Genomic DNA, 23,255 nt, shown 5'->3' with positions numbered 1-23,255 from the left:
AGAAAAGAAACTGGCCGGAATTTCCAACTCTCTCAATTTACTTTACAACAGAACCAAGATACCGTCAGGCAGAACATACTGGCGGTGCTACAAGACCTTTGCAAGTGAATGCATCTGAGATGAACACTAGAATCCAATGAAAGCTCATCAACTCTAGAAATAAAGGGCTACTAAAGTGCTAAGTAACACAGATCTGATATAAATGACATTTTGAGTAGGAAATAGTGCTGATTGTACACAAGAAACTGGAATGGTGTTTTACATCACCTTTTTTAGGTTAAAACTTAATGTCAGCTGAGAATTAGACATAGTAATATTCAGGGACAGACTTAGCATCAATTCATAAGATTTTCAGAATGACTAGTCATATTTTCAACATCCAAATCAATATGAGACTTTGGCACATAAGAAAATAACAACCAGAGGAAGGAACGCATGTTAAGCACTATTGCGAGAAATTAGCAAGCATTGCTAAGAACAGTTTATACCAAAATGCTGCAATTCTCATGCTAAGATACCCATATCAGCATATATTTTCACATTGGGGTATAATGAAATGGTACAAACTAGTACAACCAAATTAATCGACAAGAATCTATTATCTTTCGTCATAACGCCTGAACTAATCCAGGGGTAAACATAGCTATGAAAAAAAAACAGGAAACCAACTAATCTCGATTAGTTTCAAGAATTCAAAATACAGACACCTTCGAGAACTGATCCAGACCATTAGACAACCCCGTCCTCGATCTCTACTAAGAATTCAGAAACAGAAATGATGAATTAATCCTTCTATAGAACTGATTCTGACCTTCAGACAAGACGCACCAACCTACCAGTTCCAATGATGCAGAAACAAGAAAATTAAACCAAAGAATCCTTCAAAAACCTCTCCAAGAACTGATCCAGACCACCGCCTGACGAGACGCACCAACACCGTTTCATCCAAGCTCGATCAAGTATGCCTACTGCCACGGCTGCAGCAGTGGCTCCTCCGACACCGGCGACGACTGCGGCGGCGGTGGATCCTCCAAATCCGGCGGTGCTGTGTCCTCCATCCCCGACGACGACTCCGGCTGTTCCTGGTCCGCCGACGCCGGCAGCGCGGGCGCAGTTGCGGGCACTGGCAACGCCGGTGGCGGCGCCTTCCACGACAGCACGAGGTGAGGGGTCTTGTGGCAGACCAGGCAGGACATCGTCGGCTCATTACAAAGCCACTTGTCGATGTGGTCCTTGCACTTGTCGCTCTCGCCGCAGTGGAACACGTGGTTGCACGAGAGCGTGCGGACCACCTCGAGGGCGTCCATGCTGTCCATGCAGATGGTGCAGTTTTAGCTGAGCTTCCGCTCCAGGGTGGTGACGCTGCCGAGCGTCCTGACGCGCAGCCGCCGCCACGCTCTCTTCAGGCTGCTGTGGTAGGCGTACGCGCGCATGCTCCCGGCGATGACGCCGGGAACGGAGATCCCCACGGCCAGGCCGACGGCCATGGTGCCTAGCCTGCGCGCCCCCCTGGCTCTTCTCCTCTCGCTCTCTCTCGAGATGCTCTGCCTTTCTTGCTCGCGCTCTCGCGTCTCTCTTTGGGTTGTGCGTGTTGGGATGGCTAGGCATTGGTGCGGCGGCTGATTAGTTCGTTGGTCGGTTAGGTACCAAGTGGGCCCCGGGGCTCGAGTCCCCATGGCGACCGTACGGGGGCGGTTGGAATGGAGGGCAGGACGCTGGCGATCGGGTGCTTGGGTTTGGCTTGTGCGTGGTTACGCGTAACGATCATTTCGTCAAACAGCTCTCGGGCAGAAGCACCCAAACGCAATGTCGTCGTAGGCCGGCATGGCGAGTACGGGGCGGCGCCGACGGGCGCGGGCGGCGGCGGAGCCATGCGGATTGGACAGCAGATGATGGCGTTTAGTTTGCTGTATGGATCGGGAGTTGCCTCGTTTTCTCTTGTGTCAAAATCGAGCGCTTGTTTTTCTTAGTGTCTTTAAGCCTGACGAACTCTGAAGGTCTCAAAAGGTTTGGCTAGCAAAATCTATGGGAGTTCCACCCGTCATACATTGGTGAGGAAACCAGAAACAGGATTGCAGTGCGCATGAATTACTCTGGAAAAATATGGTAAGGTGAGACCTCTATCTACCACAAGATCTTAATCGCTTTGACAGTCTGACGAATCCTGAAAGTCTGAATCGAGTACTAGTAGCAACATTATTTAACATCAGCGAAGCAATTTAGCCTACAAACCCTGAAATTCTGAATCGCCTTGACATTCAGATCCTACAAACTCTGTCCGAGTCTCTGCACACACTACACAATGGAAGGGCTGACAGAAGCAAGAAACATCGCCACTTCATCAGTCGCTGTAAAACAGAGTGGCACTGAAAACTGAATTTCCGACGAAACGAACTGTTAATGAAGAGTTCAGCAAATGACGGGAATTTAGTTAAGAAACAAATGGGCAAGCAGAGAGAGCTGCTTAAGAAACATAGCCATAACAGAAGAGCTTTTCAGTAGCAAATCGTGCTGCTACTGGTACTAGTACTACTAGCTGAATGGGGAGAAACACAAAGTAAAGCTAAATCTTAGCACTGTTGCCAGATTAGGCGCTGCATACAGCAGAAGAGTCGAGGATTAAGCAGCATTATAGCAATTCAGTTATCATATTTTCATAACAGTCACAGCTGCTGTACGCATCATTGAATCGAGATGCAAGAAAAACAATATGAAGCCAACAGAAATGCATTCAGACTTCAGAGTAAAAACAGGCAGACAAGGTCAAAAAATTTGCAGAACAACAAGTCATATGGTTAACAGCCCAATCTACGGAGCTTTGGCACTCGAGCAAATTACGAACAGGAGCAAGTGATGCCATGAACTACTGCAAGAAGTTACTAGCAAACATTTTGGTGAACAGTTTATACCAAAATCCTTCGTTTTCATCCAACATGCCCACTCAGCCAGTTTCAATTCCAGACTGGGGACAAAGAAATATTACAGACTAACAAATCAATCAACAAGAATCAGTATTAGCTGCTTTCGTCAGAACAATGGAACGAACATATCACCGTTTCTTGGCCAAATACAGGTGTTTAGTTCATCAGAGGCGAATACAGCTCTGAAAAATAGGAACCCAAGCTAAGCTCAATCAGCTACAAGAAAGCAAAAGACAGAAACAACGAAGGAATCCTTCAATTTCAAGAACTGACCCAGACCATCAGACTAGAGGCACTACCCTCGATCAATTCCAAGAATGCAGAAACAAAAATGACGAAAGAATCCTTCAAGCACCTCTCCAAGAACTGATCCAGACTTCTCGACAATACGCTAGACGCGCCAACACCGTTCTATCCAAGCCCGATCATCCGTGTCTACGACGGCGACGACTTTGGCCGCGACTACTCCTCCGACACCGGCGACGACAGCGGAGTCTCCTCCCCCGACGCCATCGTCGAGAGCGGCAGTGGCGGCTCCTGCGACCCCGAAGACGAAGCCGATGGTGACGGCGCCTGTCGCACCAGCGGATCCTCCAAATCCGACGACGTCGGCGCCGATGTCGGCGGCTCCTTCCACGGCAAGACGGGGAGAGCGACCTTGCGGCAGGCCGGGCACGCCATGCGGTTCTCAAGGAGCCAGTCGTCGATGGCGTTCTTGCACTTCTCGCTCCCGCAGCGGTGGAAGACGTGGTCGCAGGAGAGCGTGCGGACCTCCTCGCGGGCGTCCAAGCTCCCGCCGCACAGGGCGCAGGTGTAGCCCAGCGCCTCCTCCAGGGTCGTGGCGCCGCCGAGCGCCCAGACGCGCAGCCGCCGCCAACCCCTCGCCAGGCGGCCGGTGCGGTAGGCCTGGTAGCCCGCGAAGATGATCACGGGGGAGGAGACGCCGAGCAGGACGGCGAAGGCCTTCCCGAGGCTGAGGTCGTCGGTGGCCATGGCAGCTTCGCTCCCCTGCCCCCCTCTTCTTGCTTCTTGCCTCCTCTCCTCTCGCTCTCTCTTCACGCTCTGGCCTTCTTGCTCGCTCGCTAGCGTCGCTTTTGGATTGTGTCGTGCGGTGCGCGATTGAAAGCCTTGGGCATCGGCGCCGCGGATATTTGTAGGAGGTCGAAGGGGGTGGCCGGGTGGCGTCCGAGTTAGTTACTCGGCGGTTAGAATGTGGGCCCTGCGTCTCGATTCCCGATGACGGCCGTGCATTGGACGCCGCCGGAAGCGCAGCAGAGGGGATGGAAGAAGGGAGTGCTGCAGGCGGCCATCAGATTTCACCGGACACGGTAGTGTGGCGGGCCTTCATTGCTGTTCTCGACTTGGGCCAAGCCCATTACATCCATTGGACCGGACAAAGGAAGGCTGCGCTTGAGCTGCCGCGCCTTCTTCCTTGGTGGAGCTGGGAAGACAAGAATTGGATGGGAGGAGGATTGGGGGAAGGAAACGTAGTGAGGATGATCCACAGCTGCGACTGTTTAACTCGTTTACGAATTTTCTAAGCCTGGTCATTAATTAACTGTTACGGATTTGCGATGCCTCTTCTTATGGTGATCCTTAACTCTAGGTTGTGCGAGCCTGGGCACAAACTGTTGTGCATGTAGCATCAAGGTGAACATACCTTGCATGTAGTATAAGTGGTACTTGGCTGCACAACCCAGAGTAAAAGTAATACAGTACCACGGGCACAAACTGTTGTGCAAAGGTATCAGAAAAATCCAGGAATTCCCTGCCTAAACTTTACTAAATGAAAAAGGGAACAAATTGTTCATGAACTGCTTGTTTACTCTTCCAACAACTACCTTAACCCTCTGATTGTTACACAATAAATATATCCTCAAGATGTTATACGCCCGCAACAAAGGAAGATGCCTAAGGACAGGGGTGGATCCAGGGGGGCTAGGGGGTTGCAGCCCCCCGAGAGCCTGATTTTACCTGTAAAATACTGTAGATAAAGCCTCAAATCACCGTTAATCTCTAGCTCTAGCCCTTAATCTCTATTATTTAGCCCCCCCCCCCCCCGAGGTGTTCATCCTGATTCCGCCCCTGCCTAAGGAGGGGGTTACTCGGTAAGTTTAACTCTAGCTGAAGTGCACAACAGACAGGAGGTGCAACATGCTGTTTGATGGGCCCATAAGAAACCACATTAGAAGATGTTGCCAAGCTGATCTTCTCCGGGTTTCAAAATTTTCTAGAACAAACTCTTCAATTTGGATAGCTCAATCCACGAAACTCACCAAACATGTGACATCACGAATGCCTACATCAGATAATGTGTGTGCCGGTAATATCTGTTGATGTACTTTGACTGCAGAAAACAATAGATACAAAGTTAGATCCTGTCCAAAGCAGGTTCAGATGTTTTAACTACTGAAGACAGAACACCACTTCATACCTTTACACTATCAACATCTGGTGTGTCCGGGGTTTTCATAGGATAAAATTTGTAAAATTCGATATTTTCAAATGCCTCTTTCTCTTTAGGATCCATATCATCAATAGCTTTATTCCTGGCTTCTTTAGCCTGCAGAAGTTTCATGAAACAGAGAATACTAATGTAAGTAGATCTCTTGTAAATATAGTAAATATATTTCGGGTGTTTGTGGACCTGCTTCAGTTCTCTCTTCCTTTCTCTATCCTTCTCCTTTAAAAATTCCTGTAAAATTGGGAAGGTTAAGGAACTATCGTGAACAATGGTAAGTTTAGCTTATTAACCACAAAAATTAATGTTGTACCTTAATTTTTTGTTTCTCATCCTTCGGTAGGACCTCATCTTTAACTTTCTGATCAGTAAAGTCCTGCATTGCAACACAATGATTCAAGTCATTCAACACAGATGTACTTCTATGGTGACTAACACAGATGTACTTCTATGGGTGACTAGTGTATCGGAGCGGAGCAAAACAAACTCCAATACAAACCTCGTATTCATCCATTTTCCAGTCGAAGTCATCTACTATCTGCAGCAAGTAGAACATGGTAAAGTAGTAAACACGGTGATACCTGGCGACAATCTACAACTAATGAAATTAAACTCATGCAAAAGTTAAAGGGCATTAAGTACACTGATGTTATTTGTAACATGAAGGATCAGCTAAAAGTGGAAAGTAGGGTGAGCAGATATAATTGTCACTCCCACATGAATAGAGAGAACAGCCCACCACTCCATTTATGCTGTCATTGATGCAACCACAAGGAGTGATGACACCCATATCAGATGGCATTATACATAAATACGAAAAACATAAATAGTACCAATAGTAACAAAACAATTGCCATCTAAAAAATGTACTTAGGAATAGCAGCAGTAGAAGTGCAACCACCGCTACAGTGGTACTCAGATCCATACGGAGCGGAAGCCTTATGGCATCTAGCATAGGACGAAAACCACCATGACTGAGCAGTGCTAATCCTCCCAACTATCACAGTACACAGAAAATTGGTAGCCTACAAGAGAAATAGATACACACTGTAATAAAATACTACGGCATACATCAATACTGAAACTACCCGGAAATAGAAACATTAAATTACCTCGACCTCCCAAGGACCTAAAGCTCGAAGTTCAGACACACTCCTCTGTGGCAATTGACCAGACCTATGGTGATCACCGCCTTGTTCAGCAATAATCCAATCTATTTTCGTGAAATTATCACCAAGCCTAACAAACACAAATAAAAATAAACACAACATCGATGGATAAGTGTAAAATTTAAAATATCTAAGGAAAAACAACGCAAGCAACACACACCTTTCAAAGAATTCATCTATTTCTGCTATATAGTACCATTTACAAGCGGACCCACCAGACAAAGTCTCCTCAGGCATGTGCTACCTTCGAGTTCCTGATCTCGGCAAGGCCCACTAACCAAAACGCTACCTCGGGCACCCCCTTGGTAGGTTGCCGGGTTTAAACCCTAATAGCTGGCGCGTCAGATGGAGGCTCTTGTCAAGAATCCACTGGCGAACTCGATGGCACAAGTCATCATCAAGCCAATCATCGCGTTCAAAGCAGGCGTGATGTTTGTCTTCGGCTCCTAGGTTTGCATTGTAGACGGCACTGGAAATTTCCAACACCACATTGCGTCGACCCTAGAGAAGCAGCAGCAAACTATGAAGCTCCAGCACCAAGCTCTAGAGGATCTCGTCGAGAATTTCAACAAATTTTCAATTTTTGACCTAGTCAGAGGCTGGAGAGACAAGTCCAAGTTCAACTCGACTTTTTCTGCCAATCGGATTAACTTTCACGAGCCGGAACATATGCCATTGTGTGAGTCATACTACCACCTAAGTTGATTCCCGTTCAGATTTCGCAACACGACCACTAGTTATCACGCTACCCTATCCAGATCACAGTCTGATACGGATATGATTGAGGACATCGACTACTACTTGGACCCAGATGAGGAGACTCCTTTATCAGGTCTGCAGTAGGGCCTTGTAATCACATCAACTTCCCAAGGCAAGTTCGTCTACTAGCCCAACATGAAGCCACCTGTTCTTGCCAAAAATGACAATTCACGCCTCATCGCCTACTCGCTCACCGGCGACGATGCGACCGCGGGGCCAGGGGGCCACAGCGCGTCATGGTTCCCAGTCGATCATGACCTCATTTAAATGATTATTCATTAATGAGAGGCATCGATTGCCTAGCTTTCCAGGGAAGCCGGCGCAACTTCCCGTGGAAGGCGAGGAACTCCTTATTTAACCACCATTTCCCCCACCATCAGCATCATCGCCAGTTCCACTACCATCTCATCCCCAATGAGTGCGCCTCACCCCAGCAACATGACCGACGCCATGAAGCGTCCGCCTCCCTCTCGGCCCCTGCCTCCTTCGGCTCCCCATCGCTCCGCCTCTCCTCTACCAGCTCCCCCTCGCACATCGAGTGATCCTCTAACGCCGTTGGGGGCTCCCCGGAGCGTTTCCAGCCTCCTTCAGTGGTGGGGGCAGCTTCCTCCACCCCCGCACCCTCGTCGCTGCCTCAAAAGTTGACCTTGATGGTGACCCTTCCAGCTGATGCGTTCGACTCCAACTCCCAAACTGAGACGGACTCATCTGATGATCGTCGTCGTAGCTACCACACGCCCTTCGCCCGAGGCAACACTCTGTGCGTCTTCTGCCGCGCTGACAACACCTTCGTGTGCCTCATATGCCCTGGCAAGAGGTATCGGTGGAGGATCCTTAATGAGGTCAAGGACCACATCCTTGGGATGGCAGAGTCCGCACCCTTGAGGGGCGAGAACAAGAAGTGGAGCCGCCACTGCGTCGTGGCCCGGAACGAGGGGTGGATAGAGTGAGCGAGCCACACTGGTAGAAGATCAATACTGTTATCTTTGCTATGCTATTAATTAGTAACTATAGATTTTGTTGGAACCCTAGCCATCTTTGCTATGCTGTTATCTTTTGTTTGTAAGATCAATGCAAAGATCGATCCCCAACTTGATGGAATCAAAAGTAGTTGCTCAGCGAACTTTACCCTATGATACTCCACATCCTGAGCCGTTGTCTTCGGTTGGTGCATCGACAAGAGCACAATTAGATGACAAGGAATTTCTTTCTCGGCACTCTTGGGAGAGGTCACCATCTTCAGAACCTCTTCCAAGAGGACATCCATCACGACGTCCAGCATTGGAAGTTTGTGTTGTCCGTAGAGCGCCACAGATTATTACAGAGTCACTGCAAAATGCTCTTATTATCATTGCTATTGGAGACTGTTCATCATTTACAGTTGTGAAGTACATACACTTCTCTAGGAGAGGTATGCACTCAGACAGAATGACTAAACTCTGCATCTTTACTATGACCAAAATTTCTTGATTATATTTTCTGAGTGCCAGACATTAGAGCGTGAACTCCATGTACCACCTTTGGTAGTAGTAGACTTGGAATTAATCGAATAATGGGGTATGGAAGTTTATAAAATGGAATATATAATTAATAATATATATATATATTAATAATAATTAATAATAATATACTTGGAATTAATAATAATTCAGACTATCGTCTCCTTCAAAAGACGGCCGCCGTCCGAGGCTGCCACCGGAGCACACAGTTTTGCGAGAAGCCCCTCAGGTTCTTGGCTTATCGATTCTGGGTCCAAGGGGAGCTGCTCCGCCCCGAGGCGCTGGGATATGTGTCTTCGTCCCACTGGTTGGAAGCCTCAAGGATAAGGATGCACTTGATTGCTTTGTGTTTGTTTATGTTAGATACATAAAATTTGTTGCAGGTGGCAGCGGTGGTGTATACGTGTGCATCAGTGCAGTGTTGACGAGTTCTTTGCTACGCTGACGTGTTCTTTTCTACGCACATGTGTCCGCCAACATGTTGATATGTAGTGCTTTTTTAGTTTCACGCAGTGGTTTCAAGCCAACTTCAGGCACATTATCAGAAGCTGACTTGACGATTTTTAGAGGTGTTACCTGGTGTGGTGATCCTGACAAATTGCCTAACGAGGTTGATATTTTTTATACCAGAGTCAGATGATCCGAATGCTGGTTCAGAGTTGTATTTGCAACCAGAGGACATTATACAACATGAACAGCGTGGGCTGCAAAATCAAATTGCTATTAAGGTTCTTGATGTTCATGATTGGCATGATTCATCATACTCGTCGAATGATGCCGATTACTTATCAGATCCAACTATGAGTGATTCTGATGACGAATACCCTGGATTTAAAGAAAGTGGTCACTCAACACCAAGGCCTAAAGTGACAATTTTTCTCACTTGGTGTACTTAATAGTGATGGTACTGTACTCCCTATGGATACTCCATTTCACGGTGGCACCACTAATGGTATGCAATGATTTAGCCTCCGATTTATCTTTTAGTTTGTTTATTGTACCATCAGTTTGGATCTAAATGCTTACATAGGTTCACATAGTTGTGTTTTGGGTTATGCACCTTTGAAGTAGGACCAGAAGTACTGCCTTTAGATTGTTTGGTAGGTTATCATGAGTTGTGTGTGTTTTACTTACTCCAATTCACTTTACAGTGTTGCCATTACCGATCTACAATGATTCAGCTTTCGACTCTATTCTCTATTTTTTTACTGCACTAGCAGTTTCAGTTTAGATGCTTATATAGGTTTGCATAATTGTCCTCTAGCTTCCATGTCTTTTTAGTACAATCAAGAGTATTTCCTTTGAATTGTTTGACAAGTTACCATGAGCTACGTTTACTTTACTTGCTTGAATTTCATTTCTTTATTTAATTTTTACATTACTCGTATTAAGCAGTTTTTGGTGAAATTGAAGACGAGCAAAGTTTGGAATTGGATAATGAAAATCTGAAGAATAAGCGTTTTTATTTCAATCTATGGGAGACAGCATAGGAAAACTGCATCTTCGTATGCTTTTGCAAATGGCAGGGAGAAGGAATCATGTCCACATGAAGAAGAAAGTATTAGCCTGAGCGGAAAGGGAATGGAATATATCCCTTCAGTGGATCTTAGTAATTATTTCATAGCTGATGTCTTTGTAAAATCCACGCTTTATCAGTGATGTATTTCTGAATTGATTCAGTTTTTCTTTGAAAATATAAGTTTCAACTTTAAGTTACTTGTACGAACAGTATGCCGTTCCCTGCCAATCCATATCCTATTTTCCTTATCTTTCGTTTGAGTACCTTATAAGGGTGTATTGAAATATTATTTTGAATTAATAATTAACGTTCCAAGTTTGTGTTACCAAACTTTGACTTTCACACTCTGCGCATCCTTTGAACTTTTGTGTGCACACCTTTTTGTTACAGTTTTCTAATTTAATTATACTTACATCAACAATCTAAATTATAATCGTATTGCATTTAAATTGGTTGTGCTTATAATTCCAATCAATAAATAATAAAATCGCATAAAATCTGCGCAGCTACGAGAATATGCAAACTAATTTATTGAAATTTTACAGTAGCATCTGATGTAGCAATACTAAGGTGTGCACACAACACACATTGTATAATATATAGACATAACAAATTAGCTACTCCACTGCGGAGTTTACGTTATTTAGAATACATAGACTCCCAAACTATAGAGTATTTGAGACAGGATGCAGTGTACATGTAGATACAACGACAACGATTTAAATTGACTTCATGTTTATACGACAGAACTTCATAGAGTATGCATCTTCAGTGTATCCCTCCTCGTTTCCTTCCCATTGCTGGATCCATATGCAATTATTTTAACGTATCATTACATTGAATTAATTAGTGTAGTATCGAAAGAAAATCTAAGTCATTCCTCTTTACAAACCCACTATTATTGTAGTCAGCTTCGAGATGACCATGTGCTTCAATTACAGGATTTGCACACTATTTAAGGGTGATTTTGATGTGATTTGGATCAATACCGCCATCCACAACATCATAGTGTAGTGGAGCATTCTCATCTGTTTCTTGATGCACAATGGAACCTTTGGCACACAAATTAGCCACACCTTTCATCTCTTTGAGCGTAGTTTCCCATATGTTCCTTGCTGACCTTCCCTGCTCTATGAATTCAGTTGATGTTGCATCAAGCCTTGACATCTGAGTTTTGAAAACTTTCTGCCTTTCTTCAACAATTTCTTTTGCTTCATAGCTTAGGTCATCAAATGTTAAGCTCACACTTTATGTGCTTAATAGCTAGACCAGCTGCAGCTTCTAGCGCTTCTTCCTGGGTTTTTTCAGGCTACGAGATCAATCTGCAAGATCGCATTCCATCCGGTCTTCCAGTCTTCCAAATGCAGATGACAACCGATCCAAAGTACATGCCACCAGAAGCTAATCCTAAATTGTATAAAGGTGAATAGATATTCAAACTGGTGAGTAAAATCCTTCAACTAATCCGCGTGACCTTCTTCGCTGGCCATGATCCTTCAAAAGCTTCTACCTATCACAATGAGCAATAGTACCATAGTACAATTCGAGATAAATGGCACACTTAGATTTCCGGAATTAGCATGTTCCTGATTTGATGTACGACTAGTACAATATAGACAATGTATATTAGAAAATCAAAGACACTGGAATGAACTAGCGCAATTTCAAGTGCTATTAGCTCTAAATTATTTGGGGTTTATGCTTAAATTCGGCTATAAGTCCAAGTTCTTGAGTATTTATATTAATGTGAATAGGTTAGATCTTAATGTGCGTACTTGCATGCTCAAGTCCCCGAATTATACTCAAATTCATGTTTAATTTTGCACTTAGGCCTTAGGCTTCATCACTGGAAAACAGAGCAATGTAGCAAACAATTGTATGACGATTCATTACTATGTAAAAAAAATGCTAGATAATGTTGCATATATACATATATATAATAGAAAAGGTATTAAAATTATAAACTGCTTCTTATTACTACTACTCTATTTTACACTGTTTCGCAAACGATCGAACCAAGATAGTGATTTGCATGTTTTACATATTGCAAGTACTTTTTACTAAGCGATTCACATTTGATTCACACACACTACATAATATAATACCGTTCTGACTCCACTACATAAAGTCAAGCACTAATCTTACAGGTTCTAGCTACTGCTAAAAGGAAAACATCAGGACACTGAAGCACTCTATATAGACACACTGCACGCGTGCATCTATGTTTCAAAAAAATCCAAACGATGGATGCTTCTTCGCTGAGTTGCATTGCGTATGAAATATCTTTTCACCCACACCACCAAGTAGTAATGCTTGTATCTCCGTGACTCCTCCCACAGCAAGAGCAGGAAGCAAATCTCCACTTGATTGAGATAATTGATCCACTGGCATAGGCACGCTGGAGGACATGCAACTCACGAAGAGTCTCTGTCCACCCATGATGCCGCTTCTTTACATCTTCATTTATATTTATAATACCCTGAGTCGCAAACTCACCATCTTTTTGTAGGCACATCTGCATAAAAAGCAGAGACTGAAATCTTGGATAGTTAAAATCATCTACATCGATGCTCATTCTGCTCTTTAAACATTCAATTGCTTTTGCAGCGACAGCTTCCAGAGCAGCAAATGCATCCGGTTCTACCGAGCCAGTAACTTTGTAGTGCCATAATGCGGTTTCTTCATCAGACCTGCGATACGTAATCCAAACCCAACCAACAACACTAGTACCACTAGAGGATTCGGTTCCAAAACTCGAAGCATCCAGTTTCAGCTCCTTGCAAAGCTCACAAAGTAAAAGTTGATGACTAATCTTTACAACTCGAGTAGCCTACATGACTTGGAACATCTATTTAAACCTCATTTGTATAGATCCACGTATAAAAAAAGCAGTAGATATGTGTTCCACCATTTGCATTCACCGACTCAAGCATAGATAACTCGATCAGCGTTGATAATGGAATTAAATAATCAACCACTCATCGATTCAATCATAGACAACTCAATCAGCATTGACTATTGAGTTAAATAGTCAACCAAAAAATAACGCTACTACCTGCACATGAATCTAAAGCAATAATGGATTCTAATTTTTCTCCTACTATTAACTAAAGAATTGGAAAATATTTTTGGCACGCATACATGTGATTGCTAATTAACAACGAGACACGACGAGCGTTGATACCTAGTGCGGTGGAGGCGCCATGCTGGATGCTACTCAGCAAAACCAACTTCGACTCTTCTTTCCTTGAACTCTCCGTTTTTCTGCCAAGTTTATCTTTTCCCTTGCACATGATTTGTTTCAGCGGTGCTAGATCAGGAACGCTATATATTTATTTGTTCGCAGTATAGGACGACATGCGTCTAGCCATGCACATCTAATTCAATTCTAAAAACAATGACACTTTTGTCACCACGCATTGCGTGTCACCTTAGAACGGCGTTTCACTCATATTACGACACGCGGTAAATAACAGGTGAGTCAGCCAAGTTCTGTTGTGGTAAATTAGATCTGGTGTTAAGAGTAATGTCGTGATATACAAAAAAAATTCATTTACTTGTATGATTGTGAAGCCATCTTGTACAATCCCATACGTAGGATATTTTAGTATTTTCATAAAACATAGTGCATTACATAGAAACAAAGAGATTAATAATGCTTAATAAAAATATGTCCAAGAACAGATAGTTAGATTCTATGCATATTTACTTCAGTGTAAATAATTAGGTAATTTTGAAATTTGTTACGAGTATATGTCTCTTGGATTGGATAGCTTCTTGGCTCGTTAAACTAAGTACCACCTCAATTGGGCCGAAGGAAAAGACGATTCTATTCACAGATAGTTTTGCATCGTTAAGTAACATGGCATTGTATCTTATTGGGTACAGAATTGCGATTTTGTTGGATCCAGATCTAAACCACTTTCGTATTTAACTAGATAGCATCTAAAACAGGTTCAACAATTGTGTGGCCCGCCAGCTACCTAAGCTCAGAGAAAATTAGATCTTCTATGCTATAGCTAATCAGATTGCGACCTTGAATTTTACTATTGCATTCACATCTTATTTTATGATTTTGTAATATATGTAGCATCTTTGCAAAATAACCTACATTGTGGTACAATGCATATTAATAATTGACGAATCATAACTACTAATTAATTCATATACCACATGGAATTAATCAATATGAAACAATGTAAAATAAAATCAAACAACACACGATGCTCACATTTTTATTAATGATTGGGCTTAATTATACTCAGATTTATTACAATATACAAACTACGTATATAATTTGAAACCACGTATCATTGTAGAGAATGCTGCTTTCATCAGATACCGTCACTTGTCAAAACCGGATAGTTTCAATACGAGCATTTTCCATGACCATAGCAACCTTTGCTCTCGTGATTTCCTGATTTATCTCCAATACTGTTTTCGCCATCTGAAACCACTGAGTACAGATATGACCAAATTCACTATGATTAACAAGCATGCTATTACTACATTCATTCATGCTAACTAGAGAACCTATCTAACAAAGATCCCCATCAACAATGTTGCAGGTACTAGCAATTAAGGTCAATATATTTTCCATATCCTTCACGCGACCAAACATCGTCAAATAATAGCTATAGTTCATGTCCTTTATGACCACATGGAACTCCGTTTCTAATAGAAGTAATGCATCGTAGATAGCATTGTATTAGGAATCTCTGCGTGAAGTACTTACCCCAATTCCTTTTAGCACTGCTTCATTTGCATCTTTTCTTTTTATGATCACGGTTGCCACGTAGTTATATGATTGCTTTCAGAGCATGTTTAATCTCAGTTTTGTGAACCTGCACTGAAGAATACTTGCATTACACTAATAATCAAATGGTACATTGTAAAACAACTTCCTATTATATTACCACACCATTCATAATTATAAAAGGAATACCTAGTATAATGGATACCTGTTCAGCACCACTAATTGCACTGGATGATGAATTTTCTGCATCATGAGTTGGAAATGATAAATTTTCTGCATCGCAATTTAGGAACACGCGCGTGTTGAGTCCATCCATATGCTTCATTTCAGTATCATGGATTCTTTGAAACTCTTCGAAACAAGATATGAGTGCATCTCCATATTTTTTATTTACTTCGGATTGATCCAAAATGCATGCTACAGTGTCGAACATATCGGACACTATTATACATTGTCCCATTACATTACATTCAGATAGTTATCCTTGATTTCCTGATATCTGGCCTTGCTTTTATCTACCTTATGAATGAAATCCTAGTACCTCAGCCTACATATGTTGCCTTGGATAGAACTGTAGTCCTCTACTATATATCCATATTCTTCGTACAATTTCATAAAAACATTTTGAACAGCGCTATCTTCAGCATTGTGTCTATTAAAGAATAGATTGCCACTAGCAGCAACTCTTACCAGTTCATTTGTTTCTGCAGAGGTTGGAAGATCAAATGAAATGGAATACCTGAATTTATCTGCGCATGTAGACGTGTAACGTGTTTGTAAATACAGGGTCAGATCCGTTGAATCCGTTGACTGCTTCGCATAAAATGACACGAGAATGAATGACTACCACTTTGCTTGTGTTGATCTGCAATGATCAGTATAAAGAAGAAACTTCATCACTTCATTCGTAAATATTGTATGCACAATGAAACACTTGCACCATGCTGAAATTGCATAGAGAAAGTACAAAAACATATTTACTGCAAATTGTAATACTCATACTCTTTAGATGCTTACAGACATCTTGGAACTGATACAAGCGTCGTCAAGTAACTTTTAGATGTGTCGTTCTGAGGCTCTGAGTAGTCAGGCTTGTTCGCGATGCCAAACTTGGGAAACAGTAGAGTCAGCCAAATTGGTGAACCAGGGCCATCTTATTCTGAAAGTAAAGAGCAGGGTCTTATTTATATCTGCATTTGCTCTTAAGAGTGCCTTGACACGATGTAGCTTCCCAGCTGATCAAATGAAGCCACGTATCACCAGGTGGCCTTGTTTTACGACTTTAGCTGTCCTCTATTTTCTTTCGGTTACTTCACATACCGACATACATCAAATTTGTGAAGGTTCCATCGCAAAGAGGCGATACATGCATAAATTCGTAGATTGGTGTCATTCCAAACATCACATCATGAGGCGAATAGTTGATTACCGTTAGTATATAATGCACTATAACTTATAAGTAAACATATATCTCGCAAATATAATTCAGTACAGCTAATTCTTTACCACAACAATATGAATGATGCTTAGATGAGCGTACAATTGCAAAACTTACACTTACACCAAGTACGCCTACAATTTTTTTATACATACATATTCACTCTTACATTCTCCTCATATAGATGCTGCTTCAAATCTACGCATATTAGGTTCTAATCCATATGAGCTCCTTGCGAGTAGATCAGCAACATTGTTTACTATTTATGATGCCATTTCATGTTTACCTATGATGTTTTGATATTAGGCCACTTGATTATGAGCTTCACTCCAAACTATATGAATGTATTGTATTGCTACAACCATGGACTTCCACTTCGAAATCATCTTGGATCCAAATTCCACCATTTTGTTTTTCAATTTGTTTTCATTTATTTTGTCCTCCATAGCAATAGCTATTGATCGATAATTATGTCCAAAATAAACACCATTCCTCACATTTTAGACGGATGCAATGCCTTCTTTATACACATCTTCTTCTGCACTTGCAAAGTCGTATTTTGTTTTAGTTTCCAATGTTCTCTTGCATAGAACATCTTCTTTTCTATTGTCATGTTCTACTACATGCAGTACCATCTCACTGACAAACGCATGATTTCCCATTTGTATTATCTCCACTTCTGCCTTTTCATTTCGAGATCCATCAATTATATTATTGAAGATGAATTTATTTGAAACTGAAACAATCCTTCTCCACTTCTGCATATATTAGCAACTGTAAGTACAATGACAAAATCTATCTTTAGATTGATCATGCTATGATCATTTTAAGAAGAACATGTAAGAAACGATTGTGGTCATAACTCATACCTTCATATATCTATGACCCCTTCAGTTCAAGTAATGGCGTTTCCTACTTAGTCAACTACTTTTCCATTTCTTTACAGTGAATATTCGTGTCCATTTTTATAGAGTAAGCAAAACTATACAGATCTACTCCCATCTTTGTATGCATAGACTAAATACTGATGAACTAACCTGTGAATCACTTGGGTTCCAGCGATAATCCTACCATAGTACCAGCGAAAGTTTCACTTTACTGCGAGAATCGGAAGAGACCCACGTACCTTTCCTCCCCATCCTCCTTACTCCGATATGTTCGAAATGAAACATGGATCAGTTAGTTGAATCAAATCCAACAAGCATCATTTGATAGCTTTTAACTATCCACTACATACCAACCAACTTCCTCTCTCTTATTGACCACCGCCGTGCACCTGCCCCTCGGGCGCTGTCCAGATCGACGCTCCCCTTCTAGACCTAGGTTTTGAGGATGTTGAGTGCCGTCAACGCTCGATTCCGCATGGAGTACACATGAAAGTGTTGGAGGTATGCCCTAGAGGCAATCATAGAGATGATGATATTCCATTTGTATCCATGATTTGTATATTGTGTTCATTGAATATCCATTAAAGGCTACTTGAATTGATTTGCAATTATGTGAATTGTATGTGAAACTCTTTACTTGTATGGTTATTCTAAAGTTGTCCCTGGTCGGAGTTCATGTGAGGACACACATGAATATTAGACTAGCACATGTATTAGTTGATGACTATGTTTCACAAGTCATGGACATGGAGATGTTGAACTAATAATGTGGACACATGTGGAGACATGTGTTAGGACTGACCCAACACGAGAAGTAGTTCTCTCTTTAAACAACATATACGCTTTGTCCTTAGACCTGAGATTGTCGCATGTATTCTAGATGTGGATTGACCTACTTAGGGGCTATCAAACGCTACACCGTAACAGGGTAGTTATAAAGGTAGCTTTCGGGTTTGTCAAGAAGCATGCTATGAGACATGGTCAATCAAGATGGGATTTGCCCCTCTCTGATTGAGAGTGATATCTCTGGGCCCCTCGAGTGATCGGATCAGAAAATGCATGGCCATGCTACGTACGGTTAAGAGTTAACCTACAAAGGGATTCCGAATCACAGGATCGAGAAAGAGCGGTTGGCTTGAAGCTAGACCAAATATCGTGAGGCAAAGGGAATAGCATGTATATTATGTTGTGATGGTTCGTCTGATATGATCTTCGTATGCGTATAGGAGTTGGCACGTCTTGCTAGAGGCCGCTACCGACTATTGGGCCGAGTAGGAGTACTCGGGCCATGTCTATACGTATCCGAACCCATAGGGTCACACACTTAAGGGGCTGGAAGCCCAATTCGGATCTGATCCGAGTTGGATTAGGTTTAGGAGTACTAATGGGCCTCGGATCCAGAGGCCCATCAGGAACCCCTATAAATAGAGGGGTGGGGGCGCCCTAGGGTTGCACACCTTTTGGCTGAACACTCTTGCCGCGCCCCCCACGCCCTCGCCTGTTGCAACTCGCGGATCTAGCAGTCCGGCTTGCGACGCTTCCTCCCTGCACGTGTGGATACCTTGGAGGTGTTGCGCCTGCAGCACTTGGACGAGCCATCGACGAGCCGCCGACGAGCCACGACGAGCCAACGACGAGCCGCGGCACCGGAGGCGATCTTGCTGCACGTGGACGAGCTGTTGAGGAGCTGCTGGACGTGATCGACTACGTACGACTACGTTGATCGACTACGTACGACTACGTGATCGTCTTCACTGCATCGACGCAAATCTACATCTTCCGCACCAGTAGTGCGTCGAGTGGTAATCCCGTGATCCTTATACGGCAGTTCTTCCTGGTTATACGCGGTAGAAAATTTTGATTTACGCTAGCGTAGCCTACCTCGTATCCCAACAGAAAGAAGACGCAGGAAGTCAAACGCCCGCAGTGGAAGCTACTGGTGACCTCATGTTTCTTTGCTACACCAACTGCTGGGCTTTTTGGAATGAATGGACCAATCCCGGCCCAATAAGTGGAAACCACGTTGTCGATTGAAGGATATCACACATATACAAGACATAGACACACAGATAAATAGAACTTTCATGCGCAGCACTTGCATGACACGACGAATACACGACAAGAAGATTAGCTGCCATGATATTTTCATACGTGTCCACCTTTGCCTACAGGTGTTTGTAACTAGGAATATCTTATATAAATAGCTATCCAAGATGCAACGTACTTTCATCTCTTCAAGCTATGAGCTTTCCACATGGTAACCACTTTAAGAATGAAGTAAACACGAAGGTGTAATCGCAACCAAAAGCGCAGGTATGAATTTTCCATTGTTCAAATCATTTCTTCCTTTGTACAACACAACAAATCCCTACTACTCCAACATGAAAGTTGAGGAACTACTTTAAATGTCGTAGAACTATGTTGTCTGTTCAGATACCAAAGAAGCTATTTTTCGATCAAATTGCGCAAGACCTAGGCCTTTATGTATCTAGAATAGATGTGAGAGAAATGAGTCATTCTATCTTTACTGCCTCCATTACTATTAAGTCAACGCAACGAACACCTCCTCCGCATATAAGAAAGTAACTTACTACAGCAATTTCGTAGATACCGTAGGTGGAGCAATAGAATACAACCACGCCAACCTATTGAAGACTCAGAAAGAGAAGGAATCAGCTATGTCTTGGGTATGAATTTTTTAGGACACATGTGTCGCTCAAATGAAACGCTTGAAAAAGATAGAAAATCAACATCGCAACTTCATCACTGAAATCGCAGAGCTATCCGCTGACTACAACAACGTACTTCCTCTTGCAATTTTTCCAAATACAAGCAATGTTACTGCTTCGAACGTCATCACACTTACATACACAGGAAATACTCCTCCACAATCTACTCTTGAGATGTTTACTGACCAATTTGTCCATTTAATCAACAAGCACTGCTGTTAGATGTGTTTGGTTATTTTAATACTCACCTTTTATCACTACTATGTAATTATGTACTATGTTACTATATCACTTATTTCAGTAACAGCTGGTTTACTTTTCCATATGAGCAAAGGCAACGTGAATGTGATTATTATGCAGTTATCCTGCTCGACTCCCATTCCAATCTCTTACCTCCGCACTGATGAATATACGTAGAATTAATTACGCAACTCGTTACTTATACTATCGCATACAGACATTAATTGCATGCAGCTAAATATAAACGCATGCAACTGCCTGATTAGTACCACTAATTTTATTTTTTCCTAAGACATATCATACTTTGACGCTAATACATAAACATCAATCTTTTTAATAAAAATTTGGTCAAAAAATTGGCGTGCTGGAGGGCACCCCAGGCTCTAGTCTTATTTTAGTCATCCATCTACTCTCAAACATCGAAAGCTATGTAATAAAAAATTTCTTATGAAAGTTATATAGTTTCCCGCGGTGGACCCGCCTGGGCGTCGGCGTCCCGGGCTCGCGGCCTCGGGGATGTGATAGTGTGTTGCAACTATTGGCCACCAGCTTAATAATGAAAGTAGCCCATGGGCTAGGTGAATTTCTAGATGGGCCTGAGTGTTAGACCCGCGCGCATCTTCCTGCAGGCCGGACCTGATGAAACGGATCGGGCCCTTCAACACACACACGCGCCCAGACCAAACCAACACCACAGCACGTTCGGTCTGCTGCGGTGCAGGCAGTTTTCTGATTAGCTCGCCTGATGTTGTTTGTTGTCTTAAAAAAAGCCCGCCTGATGTGTTACAGTAGGGTAGGCTGCTCGTCTTCTGTCTCATGTAGTAATAACCCGACCTACCGGGCGGCGGTGTGATCTATACAAGCTTTTTGGTAGAGCTGCGTGCATGACATCGACTAGATCCATATCCGGCCAGTAGGGGCTTGCCGGCTTGCACTGGACCATCTCCGTGGACGCATCCCTCGACTAGGAATAAAGCTAGGCCGCGCCGTGCCCCGCAACGTGCCTGCCCCCCAGCAACAAAGAAGCACAAAAGAGGGCTCCGATCCAAAGTTCCAGACCAATCAGTGACTGCCCGACCCTATCTACCAACAACTAAAAGAGCCATCAGACGGGTTTGTGGGCGCATGCATGGTGACACAGCACCTCGCCCTGTCCTCTACCTTCTTTTTTCCCCCCTTGTTCTTTTTATCTCGATACCAATAATACCAGGCCAGCTATAGGTAGTGCAAGCCTAGTTAGCTCGGCGCATTGGCCATGGCCGCCTCCTTGGTCGAATTGCAGCGCTGATCTGAGCATGGCGGATCGGAGGAGCCATTGAGTTGCCGGTCGAGCGATAGCTGCACGCCTGCATGCCGTGGCCTGCCAACCACGGCCGGGGCCGGCGCTGTGGTGCTTTTTGGTGGTCCTGTGTGCATGCGCGCGCGCACGTCGTCGTCTATCACGGCCCGCTCGGGCGGTCTGCTGCGCGCGTGGTCCGGGGGCGCCGCATATGACCGTAACCCAAGTACATACGACAGGTCCATCATCCCACACCATGAGGCCAATCCGCGCGACGCCGCCCGCGGCCTTGGTACTCGCGCGATGCCCGGGCGGCCTGCTGCCGCGGGCACGGGCTGACACGCGGTGGCCACACGGTGTCGACAGGCAACGCGCACAGCGGCACGCGCACACAGGGTACAGCTCCTATATATGCTTCCCAACAATCTCATATATAGTACTATAAATCTATTTTGAAAAACAGAATACCGCGCGACCACCGTTATCTGTCGCGGACATGCCCAGGCTAAGAATCCTCTTAACTAATTTACAGAGTGAATTAGGCTGCGTTTGATACGAGAGCTAAAGTTTAGCACCTTGAGATGTTTGGATAGAGTGCTAAACTTTAGCACTTTTAGTGACAAATGATAACAGTGCCCCTCCTTTCCCTCTTCCCTGGCTGGTGCACTACCCCCTCCTCCCGCGCTATTCCCTCTCCCGCTGCTTCTTTTTCTGGCGTCAACTTTCTGGCCGGTTGTAGCGCTACCCCTCCAACTTGTCTCTTTTTTTTCTCATTTGGCCCGCATCATTTCCAAATATTGAATGAGAAATACATTCAAATAACACAACCATACACATTCAAATATTTCCATTGTCCAATAAACATGAAATAACACAAAAAATACAATGCATTGTCAATGTCCTTACAACACAACCATACACATTAGCTACGATCTATTGTACAAACCATTAGCTATTTCATCCGGTTGGAGGGGAGGACCAGCAGGAGGGGATGGCGCTGGGAGGGGAGGATCGGCAGGAGGGGTCGGTGGCGGGACGGGGAGGACTGGCGGGAGGGATTGGCGGCGGGACGGGGAGGACCGAAGGGGATGGCGCGTGCCGGCTTGAGGGGACGACCAGGGGACACGCCGGCGGGAGGGGACCGGTAGGAGGGGATGGAGGTGGGAGGGGATCGGATGACCGGCAGGAGGAGATGGTGGCGGGAGGGGTGGATGCGGAAGGGGCGGCTGCGGGAGAAACACGCGCTGCGGCAGGGGGAAGAGGGCAACAGGGGAAATTTTGAACGGGGGACCACTTTTAGCAAGTTTAGTACCTTTTAGCACCCCTTGGAGGTGTTAAAGGAAATGGGGGCTAAACTTTAGCACCCTTCCTTTAGCATCCCTGTTTGGGACTAAAAATGGGATGCTAAGGTTTAGCACCCCTCTCCAAACGTACCCTTAATTCAGTGGAAGCATGCACCTCCTTTAATATAGTTTATGCTACGCCAAATTCCAGCGTTGCATTGCATGGTGCAGCATCGTACCAGCACGTACCACAATAGAAATTGTCGTCGATCGGATTGGTTCGTCGCATGAGACGTAGTGGTCCACTGTCTGTCT

At 43.9% G+C, this 23,255-nt stretch overlaps 2 protein-coding genes across 2 annotated transcripts; both read right to left on the bottom strand.

Moving 5' to 3' along the window:
- Positions 1-3,383: 3,383 nt before the first annotated feature.
- LOC101769247 (E3 ubiquitin-protein ligase RNF128) lies at positions 3,384-3,914 on the bottom strand. The gene has a single exon (XM_004971827.1). It carries the CDS (start codon positions 3,912-3,914, stop codon positions 3,384-3,386), a length of 531 nt encoding a protein of 176 aa, XP_004971884.1.
- A 1,306-nt stretch (positions 3,915-5,220) lies between these two features.
- LOC101781106 (protein HEAT INTOLERANT 4) lies at positions 5,221-5,896 on the bottom strand. The gene is made up of 5 exons (XM_004968811.1): positions 5,882-5,896; positions 5,696-5,758; positions 5,569-5,616; positions 5,356-5,484; positions 5,221-5,268 (listed from the first exon to the last, which is right to left on the bottom strand). The coding sequence occupies exons 1-5, from the start codon at positions 5,894-5,896 to the stop codon at positions 5,221-5,223; spliced, it is 303 nt and encodes a 100-aa protein (XP_004968868.1).
- Between the last annotated feature and the right edge of the window lie 17,359 nt (positions 5,897-23,255).

Source organism: Setaria italica, chromosome V (assembly GCF_000263155.2).
Source record: "Setaria italica strain Yugu1 chromosome V, Setaria_italica_v2.0, whole genome shotgun sequence".
Lineage (NCBI taxonomy): Eukaryota > Viridiplantae > Streptophyta > Magnoliopsida > Poales > Poaceae > Setaria > Setaria italica.
Note: the sequence above shows the minus strand (reverse complement) of the source record. Positions and strands in the feature narration are given on the sequence as shown.

Excerpts from the sequence above, each read along its gene's own strand:
- LOC101769247 (XM_004971827.1), bottom strand. The coding sequence starts at position 3,914 with ATGGCCACCGACGACCTCAGCCTCGGGAAGGCCTTCGCCGTCCTGCTC.
- LOC101781106 (XM_004968811.1), bottom strand. Across the intron at positions 5,485-5,568 it reads GGAAGAGAGAACTGAAGCAG|GCTAAAGAAGCCAGGAATAA; the intron begins GTCCACAAACAC and ends AAACTTCTGCAG. Across the intron at positions 5,269-5,355 it reads CAGATGTTGATAGTGTAAAG|TCAAAGTACATCAACAGATA; the intron begins GTATGAAGTGGT and ends TGTTTTCTGCAG.